At 36.5% G+C, this 15,905-nt stretch overlaps 1 protein-coding gene across 5 annotated transcripts; it reads left to right on the top strand.

Annotated features, from left to right (window-relative positions):
* The first annotated feature begins 272 nt into the window (after nt 1-272).
* LOC103721827 (tryptophan--tRNA ligase, cytoplasmic-like) lies at nt 273-15,711 on the top strand. 5 transcript variants are annotated; one of them, XM_039134456.2, is made up of 12 exons: nt 273-654; nt 750-869; nt 4,791-4,976; nt 6,299-6,350; nt 6,475-6,540; nt 6,719-6,805; nt 9,723-9,815; nt 11,281-11,361; nt 13,708-13,779; nt 14,175-14,243; nt 14,379-14,489; nt 15,380-15,711. In XM_039134456.2, the coding sequence occupies exons 1-12, from the start codon at nt 434-436 to the stop codon at nt 15,428-15,430; spliced, it is 1,209 nt and encodes a 402-aa protein (XP_038990384.2). In that variant the 5' UTR covers nt 273-433; the 3' UTR covers nt 15,431-15,711. The 5 variants fall into 5 exon arrangements, 2 of the variants coding, with proteins under 2 accessions (XP_038990384.2, XP_038990386.2); XR_005515257.2 differs by having other exon boundaries at nt 274-654; nt 13,716-13,779; XR_015974877.1 differs by having other exon boundaries at nt 274-654; nt 13,716-13,779; nt 14,150-14,243.
* Nucleotides 15,712-15,905: the final 194 nt, after the last annotated feature.

The following is a 15,905-nucleotide window of genomic DNA, read 5'->3' as shown; positions in this document are numbered from 1 at the left end:
CAAAGCATCCCAAACTCTCTCTTTCATCTGTTTGCATAGATCTTGTTGCGGCTATTGAATGGTGTACATGGCAACAAAAAAATAGATGAGCCCTCCTTTCACATAAAAGATACAACCCGGACCCTAATCTATCAAACACCAACCAATCCAGCCCTTAGTGGACCGTTTCTTTTTTTTTTTCGGTCCCTTGTTTTGAGCACGAGCCCAAGGATTTGTTGGGAAAATGAAATTTCGTCCGTTAGATATCCGCTTCGCGTAAGATATTCCGTCTCCAAATTCGTCTAGATATCCCAATGTCGTTGATCGCGCTGCAGACTCTGGGCGACGTTCCCAACCCTGCCCTCCAAAACCCTCATCCCTGATCTCTTCGCTTCGATCCCTCCCTCGACGTCTCCCTGAAGCCCTAGCCCAATCCTCTCGAGAGCCATCTCCAATGGCGAACGAGCAGCAGAAGAGAGAAGTCGGAGAAGAAGAGGAGCAGGTGGTGAATCCGTGGGAGGTCACCGCCAAGGACGGCGGCAAGATCGACTACGACAAGCTGATCGAGAAGTTCGGGTGCCAGCGGCTCGACCGCTCCCTCGTCGACCGCGTCGAGCGTCTCACTGGCCGCCCCGCCCACGTCTTCCTCCGGCGCGGCGTCTTCTTCGCCCACAGGTCCCTCTCCCGTCGAAAAGATCTCATCTTTTTCGTTTCTTTCTACGTTTTGATCGTGGCATTGAATGATTTCCGCATGGATTGCTGTCTGATAGGGATTTCAATGAGATACTTGATGTGTACGAGAGGGGGGAGAAGTTTTATCTGTATACGGGGAGGGGGCCGTCGTCGGAGGCTCTGCATCTCGGTCATCTGGTTCCCTTCATGTTCACGAAGTAAGTTTTCTTCTCACTTGGCTCTCTGGTTGTTCTTGAATTCGTCAATAGTTTGTATATTAGTTGAATTCTGTTCTACTCTCATCACGCGGTGTAAGGAGAATTTCACTTCTTGCTTCATGTTCTGATTTTGATCTTGTGCGGTTGGTTGATGTCAAATTACAATCTTTAGATGTATTAGTACAAAATTTCTTGATTGCAAGTTGATGGAGTTGAACTTGCTCGCAATTCACAGTCTTGAAGATCATGTATTGCGCACCACGCCTTTGTTCCATATTGGTTTAATAACTATATTATTAGATGATAAAATAATGTCAAGAAATAAAAAATTATTAGGAGAATCATGCCAGAAATTTTGCTGGTACTATCTTTCTCTTCACTCAATTGAATTCTATTTTTAGTACCATATGGGTGTAATCCAATTAAGTCCCGAGCTGCTTTATTTGGTTGATCCTGGTTTTTTTCCTTTTTCTTATTCTGTGAACTCTATACCCAATCAAGTGAATCTTGTGTACACCTGACATGTATGATGTTTGTGACTTTTTTGGTGGTAGTCATTTTCTTGTAGCTTGGACATAAATTTAGTCTTCCCTCTTTGTTTCTTGGATATGTATATAATTTGGGATACCTGGACATTATGGAATAATTGGGTACTTGAGTACTTAACAATATGATTTCTGTTGACACATTATATTGAATACTGGGGCAAATGCATCTTTCTAATGTCTCAAATTTCAGTAAGAGTATTAGGCATTAAATTATTTTAGGTTTTCCTACTAGTTATGCTATCTCGCACAGCTAATTTAAGTGCTGTGTACCATTCAGGCTTTTGCATGTATAGAATTTGGATGTTTTTGATTTGTTCCGTCAGGCCCTTTGGTGTGTTAAGTTTTTTAGACAGGTTGGCAGGTGTATCACATGTCTAGGTAACATTGGCCTCAACTGCACTATAACTTGAAGAATTGAGCTGGACTTCCATTGGTACGCAAGAAAAAAAAAGAATTAGAATAAATGCTTTGTTTTTCTTTTTACAACTCGTGGTTAGGAAATTTCAACTTTCTTGTTATATGCCTTCTTGATGCTTTCAAGTAAAACCTAGTTTTTTCCATCCTTTGACCTTGATCAACATGTAAGCTTGATAGAATCATCAATCGTTCTCCTGGATAATCTGATTTCATGGAGTAATAAGCCAACGACTTTTTTCCGCTCTACAAGCATGATTGGTTGGGTTAATCCACTTTTCTACAGGCTATTTGTTCACTTATGCAGGATTTGATGACCTCTACCTTTGAAAAATTTGTTAAGTTTTAATTACCAGTGATGAATGCATTTTTGCTGGGATGCAGTACGACCAGTCGTACTATGTTTGCTTAAAGTTTTCTTTTAAAGAACTTTGTAAATCATTTATTTTCTTTTGTAGTATGTCAGCTTTACAGTCCCTCCAATGAGGGCTGTGTGTGTGTGTGTGTATATATATGTATATATGCACACACACACACACATATATATATATATATATATGTATGTATATATATATATGTATATCTGTATATGTATATGGACATATACATATCTTCATCTATATATATATATATCTATGTATATATGTGTATATATATGTGTGTGTGTGTATATATATATATATCTGTGCGTGTGTATACATACATATGTACATATATGGATATATATGGAAATATACATATGTATACATACATATATCTATACATATATATGTATACACACGCACAGATATATATACATACATATATATATATATATATATATATATATATATATATATATATATATGCATATATAGATATATATATGCATACATACATATATATATATATATATATATATATATATATATATATATATATATGCATGCATGCAGATACATACATAGATGTATGCATGCATGCAGATACATACATAGATGTATGCATGCATATATATACATATATGTATGTATATATATATATCTGTGCGTGTGTATACATACATATGTACTTATATGGATATATATGGAAATATACATATGTATACATACATATATCTATACATATATATGTATACACACGCACAGATATATATACATACATATATATATATATATATATATATATATATATATATATATGTATGCATACATACATACATATATATCTATGCATACATACATACATATATATATGTATGCATGTGTGTGTATATATATATGTATGCATGTGTGTGTATATATATATATGCTTGGATTCATTAAGAGTTATTGTGTTAGAGGTCAAGTGTTAGGTCATTTCAATCCTTACATGATTTTAAATTGATTCTTGAAATCCATCATTGACAACCAAGGGTTGTCGAGCTGGTATCGGGTGGCGTACCGGTCGGCTCTGGTACAGTTCGGTACCAGTTCCGACCGAACCGAACCGATTGGGCGCGCCAGTTTACGCACCGGCACGCCTATTTGTTTGGAAGTTTTCTCTTTTTGAACTTTTTCTATGAATTTAAGTCTAATTTGATTTTTTTTTGATTTTTTTTGATGTTTCTATGATCCCGGTTTAAGCTAAATGATGCATCTTATTGCTTCAGTGGTGTTCGATTTTTAAAGCCGACGTGGCACTACAGCGCTCGCGCTATGGCAAGTATTGTCATAGCGGGCCACTGGCCTCCGATTCGGTACGAACCGACCGGTTCACACCAAGTCCGAGTCGAACCGGACGGAACCGTCCGTTTTTGTCTGCTATCGGCTAAAAAATTTTCTATTCCGGTCGATATTATTGAGGTTCTGGCCCCTACAGGACCGGAACTGTTTTTCTATAGCGACTGACCAGACCGGGTCGGCTTGGTTCGGCACAGACCGGGTCGGCTTGGTTCGGTCTGAATCGGGTGGTATGGCCCTGTTCGGCGATCCTTGTTGACAAAAAAAGTGGACCATGTGAACAGACTTAATGATGGCTTATTTTTCTTCTTAGAGAATGGTGTAGTAAAACAAAAGCACCTCATTGTCCGCATCCTTAGGTGGATTATGTGACGTGAGGTATTGTGGATCGTCAATTAATGCTCTTAGAAACAAAAATGAGTAATTACCTTTTCCGGTTTCTTTGTATCTGCGAGTAACATTCTCTCAACGAATATATGATCCATGTAATCCTTCTCGATTGAAACAAGAAAAAAGATTGAATTTAAATTGGCTTAACTAGCACCTTATAGCTTTCTGATCCATTACATGTTTTTTTATTGGTTTTACTTGGATTTGTTTCTTTTATGTTCTTTCTCTATCAATATGGTTCTAATTTCAATGTAGGATAAACTTGGACTTACATTTATTCACAGGACCAAGACTGATTTTGGATTTTCTCATTGTATCTCTTGAATTGGACCTAAACTTGGTTAGAAGCCCATTCCTGTGAGATTTATATGTTGGCTGCATTCAATTTTTAGGCATAACGATAACCAAAATTTTCAAGCCTTGCACTTATCATCCTAGTCAATTTAATAAATCTTTTTACACCTATCATTCCTTTAATGGGCTTCATCCATTGTCACTTCTATTTCCCTTAAATACTCATTGACAGAGCTTAATTTGTGTACAGGGAATTTGCTGAAAAACATTTGACATTAAATTACACTTATTGAAAAAGAAAGTGTGCATACTTCTATAATACATCATCTGTAGTCCCAGCTTGGATGATGCCCTAGTACAGCCAATCTACTTAATCATGTTTGGGCTTGTGCTGAACTTGTCATAAAAAAGTTTTGTCAGTGAACCCCCCTCCCCTTTTTGACTCTGCATAGTGTGCATGATGCGCATTTCATCATCTTGACATTATCTTCTGGAAGTGCTCTAGCTTTATATATTTTCTAGTAAAAGCTAAGTCAGTAATTTAGTAATGGGCTGTTCCTTACCATTGTTTGCAGATATTTGCAGGATGCTTTTAAGGTTCCTCTTGTAATACAGCTAACCGACGATGAGAAGTGCATGTGGAAGAATCTCTCAGTAGAAGAGAGTAAAAGGCTTGCTCGTGAGAATGCAAAAGACATAATTGCATGTGGCTTTGACATAACAAGAACTTTCATTTTCTCAGATTTTAATTATGTTGGTGGGTAAGTTATAGTTGAGTATTGTCCTTTGATTGGCATGAATAGATATGCCAATATTTACTGGCTGCATCATCATTATGGGAAGGCATTGACGACAATGTTGTTATTGAGGTTATGTTTGACAGATTTTGCATTGCATCTGTTTGACTTCTGTTTCATATTTTTTCTTAGTTCCTTAGATTTCACTCTGGAGCGTTAATATGCATAGATAATTTGCTTGTATATATAAAAGCTCAACAATCATTGTGCTGACCATTCTAATTGGTTGACCTCAAAATCACTTAAATTCCATTTGCATGGTGGATGTTGTTTAGTTATTCCTATCATGGAGATTGGCATTTTTGTTATATTTATTTATATACAAAAAGACAGGTTGTAAATTATCAAAAATATGATTGGTGTATGCTGGTGATGGCATTGAACTTGATAGGTTGTCATCCTCGTTATATGCGCGTTTTGCAGAAGTTAGAACCGACAACCGACGATTTGGCATCTCTTCTTGGTAGAATAGGTAGAGCATGACTTCTTTCAACGGCATTTATGATGAAACTGATTCCCACCTTTGACTCACAGAACTCCCTTCGACTCTTCCGACACCGGAAGAAATGGCATCGCTGACTCAAAAAATTCTGTAAACCTTTTTGTTTATACTGTTTTTGTTTTGTTTGTGGGATGTCTGGAATTCATTACATGTATCCCATTCCTAGAGACAGAGCCAGATGCATTTGACCGAGTGGAGACAGCTGTGGAAGCTGCAATCCTGGAGGAGAGAATGAAGTAGGTAGGGCCCGCGGGACTAGAAAACTCGTTTCCCTATCTATCTCTCTCATTTCTTCTGGTCGACGGCCTTCCTCTACTCTTGCCACCAGGCCCGGTAGTGACAGGGATGCTACTGCATATGCTACTGCATGTGCTACTGCTACTACCTACTGGTTATCATCATCATCGTCATTGTTAATATTATTTTTTTGGTTTTCAACTTTACGGGTGTGGTAATACACATATGAAGTTTTGAGATGATGCTGAACTAATCAGGTAGACATAATGAACTGCTGATTTTTAAGACAGCAGAATAAAATGAATAAGGGATTGCTGGCTGCAGAAGAATATTTGCATGTTTATGGGCCAAAAACACACAAATCCTCACAGCTTTGTCTGTGCATACGTTCCTTTGTCTCATTAATTTCTTGGTTGTAGAAACTAAGCAAACCAGAGTCACATCACAATTATGCCACTCCTCTTGTATGATAAAACTTTTATGTGACACTGAATTTAATTCTTATTCAATGAGTTAATCTCCTAATGCTTTGGTTTTTTTCTTGCAGTGTCTTTTATGAAAACATGGTCAAGGTTGCAAAATGTGTCACATTTAATAAGGTAAATGTTATAGTTATTTGAGATCAATACCAATTTTATGTGGGATAGGTTTTTCCTGTATACTGCTGTACATGAATCATCACTGGAAGGGTTTTTTCTTATATCTTGCATTTGTGCAACTTAGGTTGTGGGAATATTTGGCTTCACACAAGAAGATCATATTGGAAAAATTAGCTTCCCACCTGTGCAGGTTCAGTTAAAAATACTGTTAATGCTTATAAATTTTCAGTTATTTTTTGCTTTCTGGTCTATGTGTTCAAGGCTTCATGTGTGCGTACCTGACTTGCTCTTTTCTCTAACATATCTGCATTGGAAGTTTCGAAGGAACTGCTTGAGCTTAATATCATAAGTAAATTCTTTATCTGCAGGCAGTCCCATCATTCCCTAGTTCATTTCCACATCTTTTCCCTGGAAAGGACCAGCTTCGTTGCTTGATACCATGTGCCATTGACCAGGTGCTAATTTCTAAATCTTTAATACTCTGTTTTTTGATTTAAAAATGTGTATGCTCTATAGTAAAGATTGGCATTTCCCCACTAATTAGGTTATTGTTTGAACTGATCTCTATTTTGGCACAAGTTAATGACTGGCTTTTACCTGGACACATGGCACATGGCCAAGATGTCTTGAAGATTCTGAGTTAAATATTTAAGAACTGAGCTTGGTGTGTCCTTTTTCTCTTTATGTGTTATGTATGTCTGAATTATCAATTGATAAGTAGTTCAGTTTGGTTTCTGTCCTATACCTTGCATGTGAAAGCACGCGCAGTTGATCAACTCATCCGTCCTCTTGTTATTCAAATATAACAGAGTTCTGTAACTTCTATATATGGCTTCATTGTGTTTATTCAAATGATGTACAATTTGGTAGATTGGCTTCCTCACGTTTCAATAATATAAACAAGACCCTTCATATAATGTTACGTTTGGCAACATTCACTATAAGTTCCAAGTATCATGTGGGGAAATAATGTTATAAGATCAGCAAATATTCGAAGTTCCAAAAATTGACATGAAAAGTGATGCTGTAATTGTTTTTGTAACACATCATGTCAAGCAGTGCAGTGTCATTTCATCCAGTGTCAAAACATTGAATTGTCATGATACTTTTTTAAAGTGTCCAATTGTCGCTTTATAGATCAAATTTCCTAGTTGCATTTTCTTAAGTTGCTCTGTTGGTTTAGAAAGGACTAGTAACGTACTGATCTGCTATTGTATTAACTGGTGCATGAAAATTTTGGCGCAAGTATCAATGTTATCTGTTGAAAGAGGTGGTGCTTCTGGTAATAAGCCCTTCACAGGGGCATGATCAAAATCTGGAACTTCTTTGCTTGTCCATGAGTACGATAATTAACCAATAGTTGTGAACGAACTTAGAATGTGAAGACACCAGATTTGAAATTTTGAATGACATTTTGATGGTCTGGTTTGTACAAAATGAAGTCACAGATATGGGTGTCTCTCCTGTATCTGATAGTTGATCATTATAGCTTGATTTTTCGACCCACTTTCTGATAGTTTAGTAACCAATTGTGTAGACTCTTTGAAGATACCTTGCTAATGCATCTTAATTTTGATTACAATTTTGCTATCATACTTTACATCTTGTGGTCATCATTAAACCTCAACAAGGTGTTTCAGTGGCTTTTAGAAATCAGCTGTTTTGGTTTAGATTGATATTTTAATGCTTTAGTTGGTGGGCTTTAATTTAGTGGACAGAGAAGTGATGCACCTCTGTTCGACTCACCATTCAAGGTCTTCATTAGGTCCTGAAGAGCTTCAGGTAGCCTTTGTGGGAACTATCAAATGCTCCATCCATCATATATGCATAATCTGCCTTGCATGCCAGCCTATTAGTGCTCCATGGTCCCACCAATATGTGCTTTTTGAAAGCATTCTTTGATACTATTGTGCCAATGGTGGAATCATGAGCTTCATGAGAAGCATTGACTTATGCTACACAGAGGTTCAGAGCTTCTCACATTTATTTAGGAGACTCTTTGATAGTTGTTAGTTGGCTTTCAGATCCACCGCATGTTGATGCCACAATTCTTTCAGATCCACCTCCTACTGATGCCATACTTCATCCACTTCTACATGATTGCTGATGGATAATGCGTGCCATGCTCTCTATTGAGGTATCACATATTTATGGGGAACCTAATAGCACTGTTGATTGGATGAGGAGCTATGTGTCCAATCACACTGGGACTACATTACGGGATTCTTCAACAAGTCTTCCTTCTTAATTGTTGAATATTTTGTTTTCCGATTCTCACGGATGAATCTATACTCGTACTAATTAATTTATCCAACTTACCAAAAAATAAGAAATCTTTGATGCCTTTATTGAAATTATCAGTCACTTCCACCATTCTTCAGTGAAATTCATCATCTCTGTAAATTGATTCTTATTGCATTGATGCTGTTTATTAAGATCTCCACTGATTGGTACTAGCTTCTAAATCCTTTTGAAGAGCAGAAAACCATGTTTTATTAGCGAACTCTAACCCTAAAATTGGAATTGTGTAACAACACATTTTAGAGATCAGATACACAATGCAATTTAATTTTCTAGTAATTTTATTATTCACAGTGGGTGCAATTGTAGTTTCAATATTGTTCCTGCTTTGTTCATCATCACTTCATAATAGGTTCTCGTGTTGCTACTATAACCTAGCAGCTGCAGATGCCTGACATTCATGGCCTGTTCAGTTCTGCTTGAACAATTTCTACTTTGTTCACTCCATGTCTGAGTTAGGGTGATGAATATTTTGTTGGTGTTGGTATGGAATTTGCCTATGTGCATTTTTCGTATCTGAGGATAGTCAAGTGTGCTATTATAGCTGTTTTTTACGAGTCTTGTTTGTATATCATGTCTTTTTGTTGCTGCTAAGAAATTCTCGTTTACCTTATAATGTCATTTATGATACAAAGCATTCTGTCAGTCACTGTGTGAAATTAATGTCAAAGACTGGAAGCTGTAACTGTATACAAAGTAAATGTAGACCTTTGGAAATAGAGATTGGAAGTCTTTAGTTAAATTTTTTATAGCAAATAAATAGATGAATTGTTTATTCGTCTCAGATGTGTTATATAGGTTGTCGACATGATGCACTATGCTCTTTCATTGTTGTTTTGTGACGCGTCTTGGTTTGACTAGTTGGAGATCAATATTTCCCTTTCTCTGCTTTCTGATTATTTGATTTACTTGAAGTTTTACCTGATCTTTAATTATTTTCTTGCTCCATAATTATGTTTTTCTTAAAATGTTACAACTTACAACCCTTTCCCTTGTATACTATGATATGGCATCATATAACTGTTTCTGACCAGTTTCCCCTACCTTGCCATGTTTCACCGTTCATTTCAGGATCCTTATTTCAGAATGACACGAGATGTGGCTCCCAGGATAGGATACCAAAAACCGGCTTTAATTGAATCGTCATTCTTCCCTGCTCTTCAGGTACTCAAGTGAAATGCGTTTACAATAGAAATTGAACAATACTGTGATAGTTCAATAGAAAAGGTAAATTCATGATTTGATTTTATCTCTATTTGAAGTTGTGTTTTTGGTTCAATTTTGAACATGATTAGTGCTTGTTATCTGTCAAATGTTATGGATGTATTGTGGTTGCAAAAATATGCTAGTATTGTACAACTACTCTACTGTAAACCAAGATTATAGATGTTGCTAGCTGATGAGGGGAAAATAACAGTAGAAGAAAGAGTTTAGAATCTATCAACGAAAAGAAACATCTGGATTGCACCAAATAATCTTTTGTGAAATCCATCAGCTATAAAAAACACTGGGGGCCTGACCAAGCATTTAACTGTATAACAAATTTTCTTCTTTATTTTGAAGATCAAGTAGATTTATGTTCATGACTTAACAAGTTTAATCAATACATACAATTTCTAATTTCTCCAATCATAACCCTAGTAGACTTGGGTGGACTGCTAAAACAAAGAAGATCGTAGGCTTGAAACAAGTAAGTCCTATCATTTCATCATTCTGTATTTCCACTTTTTTGCATTAATGTAATTGAGCCTTCTTGTGTCAGCATTATAAAATAGCATTGTGTTACTTAACCATATCTCTCTCTTTGCTAGAACTCCAGTTGGTCTAATTCTAAGCTCTCTCTCTCTCTCTCTCTCTCTCTCTCTCGCTCTCTCTGGGGCAAGCTTCTTCATATGGCACATGCATGGGACAGGCGATCTTCAATGTCTTCCAAACACTTTTTTTTTAAAAGCAAGAAATGCCTGTTCATGTCATGTGCAACTTTTTTTTAAAAAATTTTTGAGTGTGCCTACTTGTTGGAAAAATAAATTTAGGAGCGTTATTGATACACAGATGACACATGAATCTAGGAAGAAGGAACATGTTTATGTAATGCACAGAAAGGTCGAATGGATAAAATGGGGCATCAGGGGATCAAGTTCTAGGATCCATGACAATTGTGCAAGATTTAATGATTTATGCTTAACATGATACTACCGCAAGATATGTGCTTTTATGTGCCACTTCCCTTATCAATTTTCTGCATGCATTACTTGCTCAACCAGCTAAGCATTTTACCATGACAATGGTAACCAGTATTCTGTGTCACTCAGTGACCATCTGGCTTTATCAGCTCATATGGAGTGGATTGCGGAACTAGGGAATGAGATATATAATAAATTAATAATTTTCTCTACATATTCATCTAAACACAAATAAAAGAAAATGAGTAGGTGTATAAACACATGAAAATCATTATGCATGTTGAATGAGACTATGCTGTTTGCAATCCACTCTCAATCTATTTTCTTGTAGATGAATACTACTTAAATTCTCACTTTACTGTTTTGAGTATGTTCCATTTAACTGCATAGTTTCCTATGGATCGGTCACTCATATCTATTCGTTTCCTGAACCTGAATATGAACAGGGGGAGACAGGAAAGATGTCGGCAAGCGATCCAAATTCTGCAATATATGTGACAGATTCCTCCAAAGACATAAAAAATAAGGTTTGTCTTATATATAACATCACCATTTTTATATTTCTCTAACATGTGTTATTTTCCAATTTTTATTAAAAATTAAGGTATAAGTTGCTTTGGTAATCCTGAATGTTAACTCTGCATTTTCCTCTAGTTGAAGCTTCATTTGTCGTTGGTTCCAAGACTAGGATCAATATCTGTCTCTTTGTTTTCGATCAAGTGTGATATTTCATAAGAAGTCCTACAGTTCTGGTATGCGTTTTCTGATTGTTGGTATAATGTTAGAGTACAATACTGTTCAGTGTATGGAGAATCCTCTATACTAGATGTTTGAAAGAATCCTATAGACTAGATATTTGACTTGCGACAGAAACAGATTGTATCATGCTAATAAATTAATTGACTGCCTTAGTGCTTTTGGAAAATCGATCTAAGAGAAACCGTAGTCATGGGGTTTTTCCTATATGACAGTTCATCTAACCAAAAAAAAAATGTAGTGTAGGAACTTTCAGTCCATTCCAGGTTTTGCTTCTCTTGATTCAGCAGCTTGATTTTTTCCAATATTTTTTTTTGCAAGGTTATGATTTTGTCATGCGTTTCTCTAAAATATTTTAGTCAATGGTGGATGTTCAGTTTTAGAACAAAAGGCAGGTGCCGACAATGACATGCCAATGTAATCAAGAATTTAGCTGAATCAGTTCATTTTTGTCAATAACATGTAGTGGTTACCACAGATCTGCTAAGCTTTTATATTTCCCACATCTTACAGAAGAAGACTGTGTTATTATGGCTGATTTTTGAAGCTTTGGGTCATGGCCTTGATTACATACCATGCTTCAAGTGCTTTGTCATTTATATTAAAGTGTGTTATGCTACCAATAACCATAACTAACAAACCATTGTCCTGACTACATGGGACGAGTACTCTGCCATTTGATCCTATCAGGAGCTACAACCATTTTCATTGTCAACTTACACTCTGCTGCATCTTAGAGTTCTGAGGTCTTCACTCCTTACTCCTTTAAACACATATCTTAGTTGTCCTCATTGGGTCTCCTCAGTTCTTTTTTGCCAAATCTCAATAGAATTTCGATCTCAATTTCTCCTCCGTTGGTGTACTAATGTATTCTTTTTAAACTCTTCATTTGCTTGTGTTCTCCACAACCTATTCAACAATTTCTTTTTTACCATTCCTATCTCTGCTAGGAACCTCTTCACCATCCAACATTCTAATTTATAGTATTATTTAACAACGATGCATTCCTTGCCTTCTAAAGTTCAGGTGGCATGTAACAGAGTCCTCTATTTGGCTGCATAGGGCTGAGACCTGGAGACCTCCAGCACATATAATATATGATTTCAACCCATTTTTGGTGGTATAGACCCATATCCAATATGGATGTTCTGAAATTGGTTTTTGAGTCATCGAGTTCTCTACCAAAGAAATAATCTTTGTCCCCTCTCCCCCTTCCCAACTGATCAATTATGACCTACCATAATGACATCAGTAGTAGGCTTTCTAGAGATTGGTGAAGGATGTTCTACCAAAAGGATGTTGGTATTAACAATAAATTTGCAAAATGCCATGTTTACATCCTGAAGCTAATTTGGGAATTTGTATGGGAAATATGTGTATGGAACTACCAAAACAATCCATACAATATCAAAAATATAAATATATAAAAGTTAAAAATATAATTTAACTAATTATTTTTCCCTATGTGCTCCTGCTGCTCTCTCCTTTTACGTATTGGCAAGTTGGATAGTCAAGAGTCAAATGCATGTCCAAATCTGATTCTTTCATCCGTTTCCATGCAACACCATGGTAACCCTGAGAACCTGAAAGCAATTCAGTTTTTTGATGAGCTACACTGCACCGCTGATCAGGAAGAGGGAATTTGAGGTTTTAAACCATTTGTGTGGGCATATATGTTTTGCTTATTCTTATTAATGTTAGTCTTTCATTCTGAAGCAATTATAACCATTTCCATGGTGCAACTTTTTCCAGTTTTATAAAAGTGAATGGGGCTTTGTTTGTTAAAATTTGTGAGAAGTCGAGAACTTCTGTGAATTTGGATTGTATTGAAATTTGTTAACAAAAAAAGTTAGGCTATTATTTAGATTGAGCTGGTATGTTATAGACATGATAGACGGGCAGGTTTGCCTGGAGCATCTGACCTGCTCTTGGCTGTTGGTTGAATGGCACAACTTTTGATGGGTCTGGTTGGGTCCAGGTCCTTCTTTGTGAAGGCTGAACAAGCCCAGCCTGTCCCTTTGCAAATCCTATGTGCATGTCCTGAATGAGTATGTATGGTATATGCAAATGTTCCTAACCAAAAAGGCATTATCTGTACTGATACTTTTTCTTTTTAGGTGAATAGATATGCCTTTTCTGGTGGCCAAGATTCTATAGAGAACCACAGGAAATATGGAGCCAACCTGGAGGTATGGTTTTTATTTTGTTATGTATGGTAAGCTCATAAATGTCATAACCCTTGCAAATATATGGCATGAGAGATAATTAGTAGTTCATTTTACCATATTGATACTGACTAAGCAGATTTAAGTGCTGATGCAGGTTTTTCAAAATTTTCAGTGGAATGTTTCTTAGTATTTTTAAACATAACAAATATCTTAATTTCATCTGACTCTTTGATTGAGGTATTAGCAGCAGAGCCATGTTATCATCCTCTTCATCCTTGAGGAGATTTACCGCACTCGTTGAACTTTACTTTGAATATCTACGCATAAGATTTCTGTATCTGTTAGACTGAGCATTTGAAGTCTGCTCACGAATAATTTTATGGTCCAATAGATTTCCTGTTGTGGGTTTTGCTCAGGTGGACATTCCTGTCAAGTACCTTAATTTCTTTCTTGAAGATGATGCTGAACTTGAGCACATCAAGAAGGTATTGCTAGAGATCATCTTGTTCAGTTTAAGGTCATCTTATTCTTTTTTGTCTATAAACAAGCTGCCTTATGATTTGGTTCCCACTGGATTTTGTTTATCTACTTGCCCTGCTTATTTCATGGACATATTCCAGGAATATGGTGCTGGAAGGATGCTGACTGGTGAGGTCAAGAAATGTCTTATTCAGGTCCTCTCAGAGTTGGTCGAGAGACATCGCCAGGCTCGGGCTGCTGTTACAGATGAGGTATGCACCACGTCAGAATCATTTTCTGCAACTTGTTTCGCTTTTCAGAAGACTTCATTATCCTTCGTAGAAAGAGTTCGTAGTGACATCAGTTTTGATTCTTTGCCATCTTCGACGGAACCTCTTGGTACTGGCTTTTAGGCCCTGTTTGGGCGCACAAACATGCTTTTCGTGCATAAATTCCCCCTGATGACCAGAGTTGAGCTACTATCTATCTGGAGAAGAAATTTAGTGTTGCCAGAGGTTGCGGACACTTGCTATCCCCAGTAACTAGGATAATGAATTCAAATTAGAAGGTGATTTAACTTATCCCTAGGTATAGGAATTATGAAGTTGGTGACCTTTTAATGTCCTCCTTTTGGTAACATCCCTGGCTATGGGAAGTGATACATGAATAACCCATTTGCCCATCCGAAAAGGGTCATCAAAAAATTGACCTTGCTACAGCGGAAGGTAATGGAGAAGTAATTCTTGTCATCATCCATTTAGACCGAAGAGTCACATGATACCCCTTGGTACATGAAAGTGATTACTATCTACCTTCTTAAAAGATGGAGAGGCATCTTCTATCACCAATACTAAAAAAGGTTTATATATGTCAGTTTGTATTTATTCATGAGAAAAAACCAAAAACATACATGAGAACCAATTTACATGTCTATTCTACTTTTAATTTTTGTCAAATCTTCTCATCGAACTTGGATTTTCATATGATGTTTTTTCTACGATCTAGTTAAAACGATACATGGACTCTTTCAAGTTCTTGTTTTATCTCCTCTTTCTTTCCCTAACACAGGAACTTTGTTGGCACCTCCCTTTCTCTAATCTACAGTTTGTTTAAATTTAAGCCAGAATGAGATTCATGACTGACAATTCTTTTTTTTCCCCAGATGGTGGATGCTTTCATGGCTGTCAGACCTCTACCCAATATGTTTAGCTAAATAGCTTTTGACATACAGATTTCAACTCAATTCCTCTCAAAGGATTAAAATGAGTGAACAGCAAAGTATTTCTGCTTTACTGATTATCACTGAAAGAGTTATTGTACTACCCTTATTTATATCACAACCGAAGATAAGGAAATCAAGTTTGTAGAAATGAGATTTCGGGAGGACAACGAATTTATTTGTCTTGCATAGTTCTGGCGGCAAATGTTGTTGAAAAATTGTTCTTGTTTGCGCAAGGGCTAAAGTAATTTAATGTTTTATGCTCTGTCGATCAACACCCGCAAAATATTTTCGGTGTTACGAGTATTTCTGCTCTCCAGGTTGTATGCTATTGTGCTGAAACAGTCACAAGTTTGAACAGTTGATAATCTGCATCAATAGAATGCGAGCTGAAATTCACTTAAAAATTGGATTATTTCTCATTATTTCGAGGCTATAACTGTTGGATTATAAACTAGATCCCTGCATG

This window comes from Phoenix dactylifera, chromosome 2 (assembly GCF_051530095.1).
Source record: "Phoenix dactylifera cultivar Ajwa chromosome 2, Ajwa_hap1_PhDact_Kaust_v1.1, whole genome shotgun sequence".
Lineage (NCBI taxonomy): Eukaryota > Viridiplantae > Streptophyta > Magnoliopsida > Arecales > Arecaceae > Phoenix > Phoenix dactylifera.
Note: the sequence above shows the minus strand (reverse complement) of the source record. Positions and strands in the feature narration are given on the sequence as shown.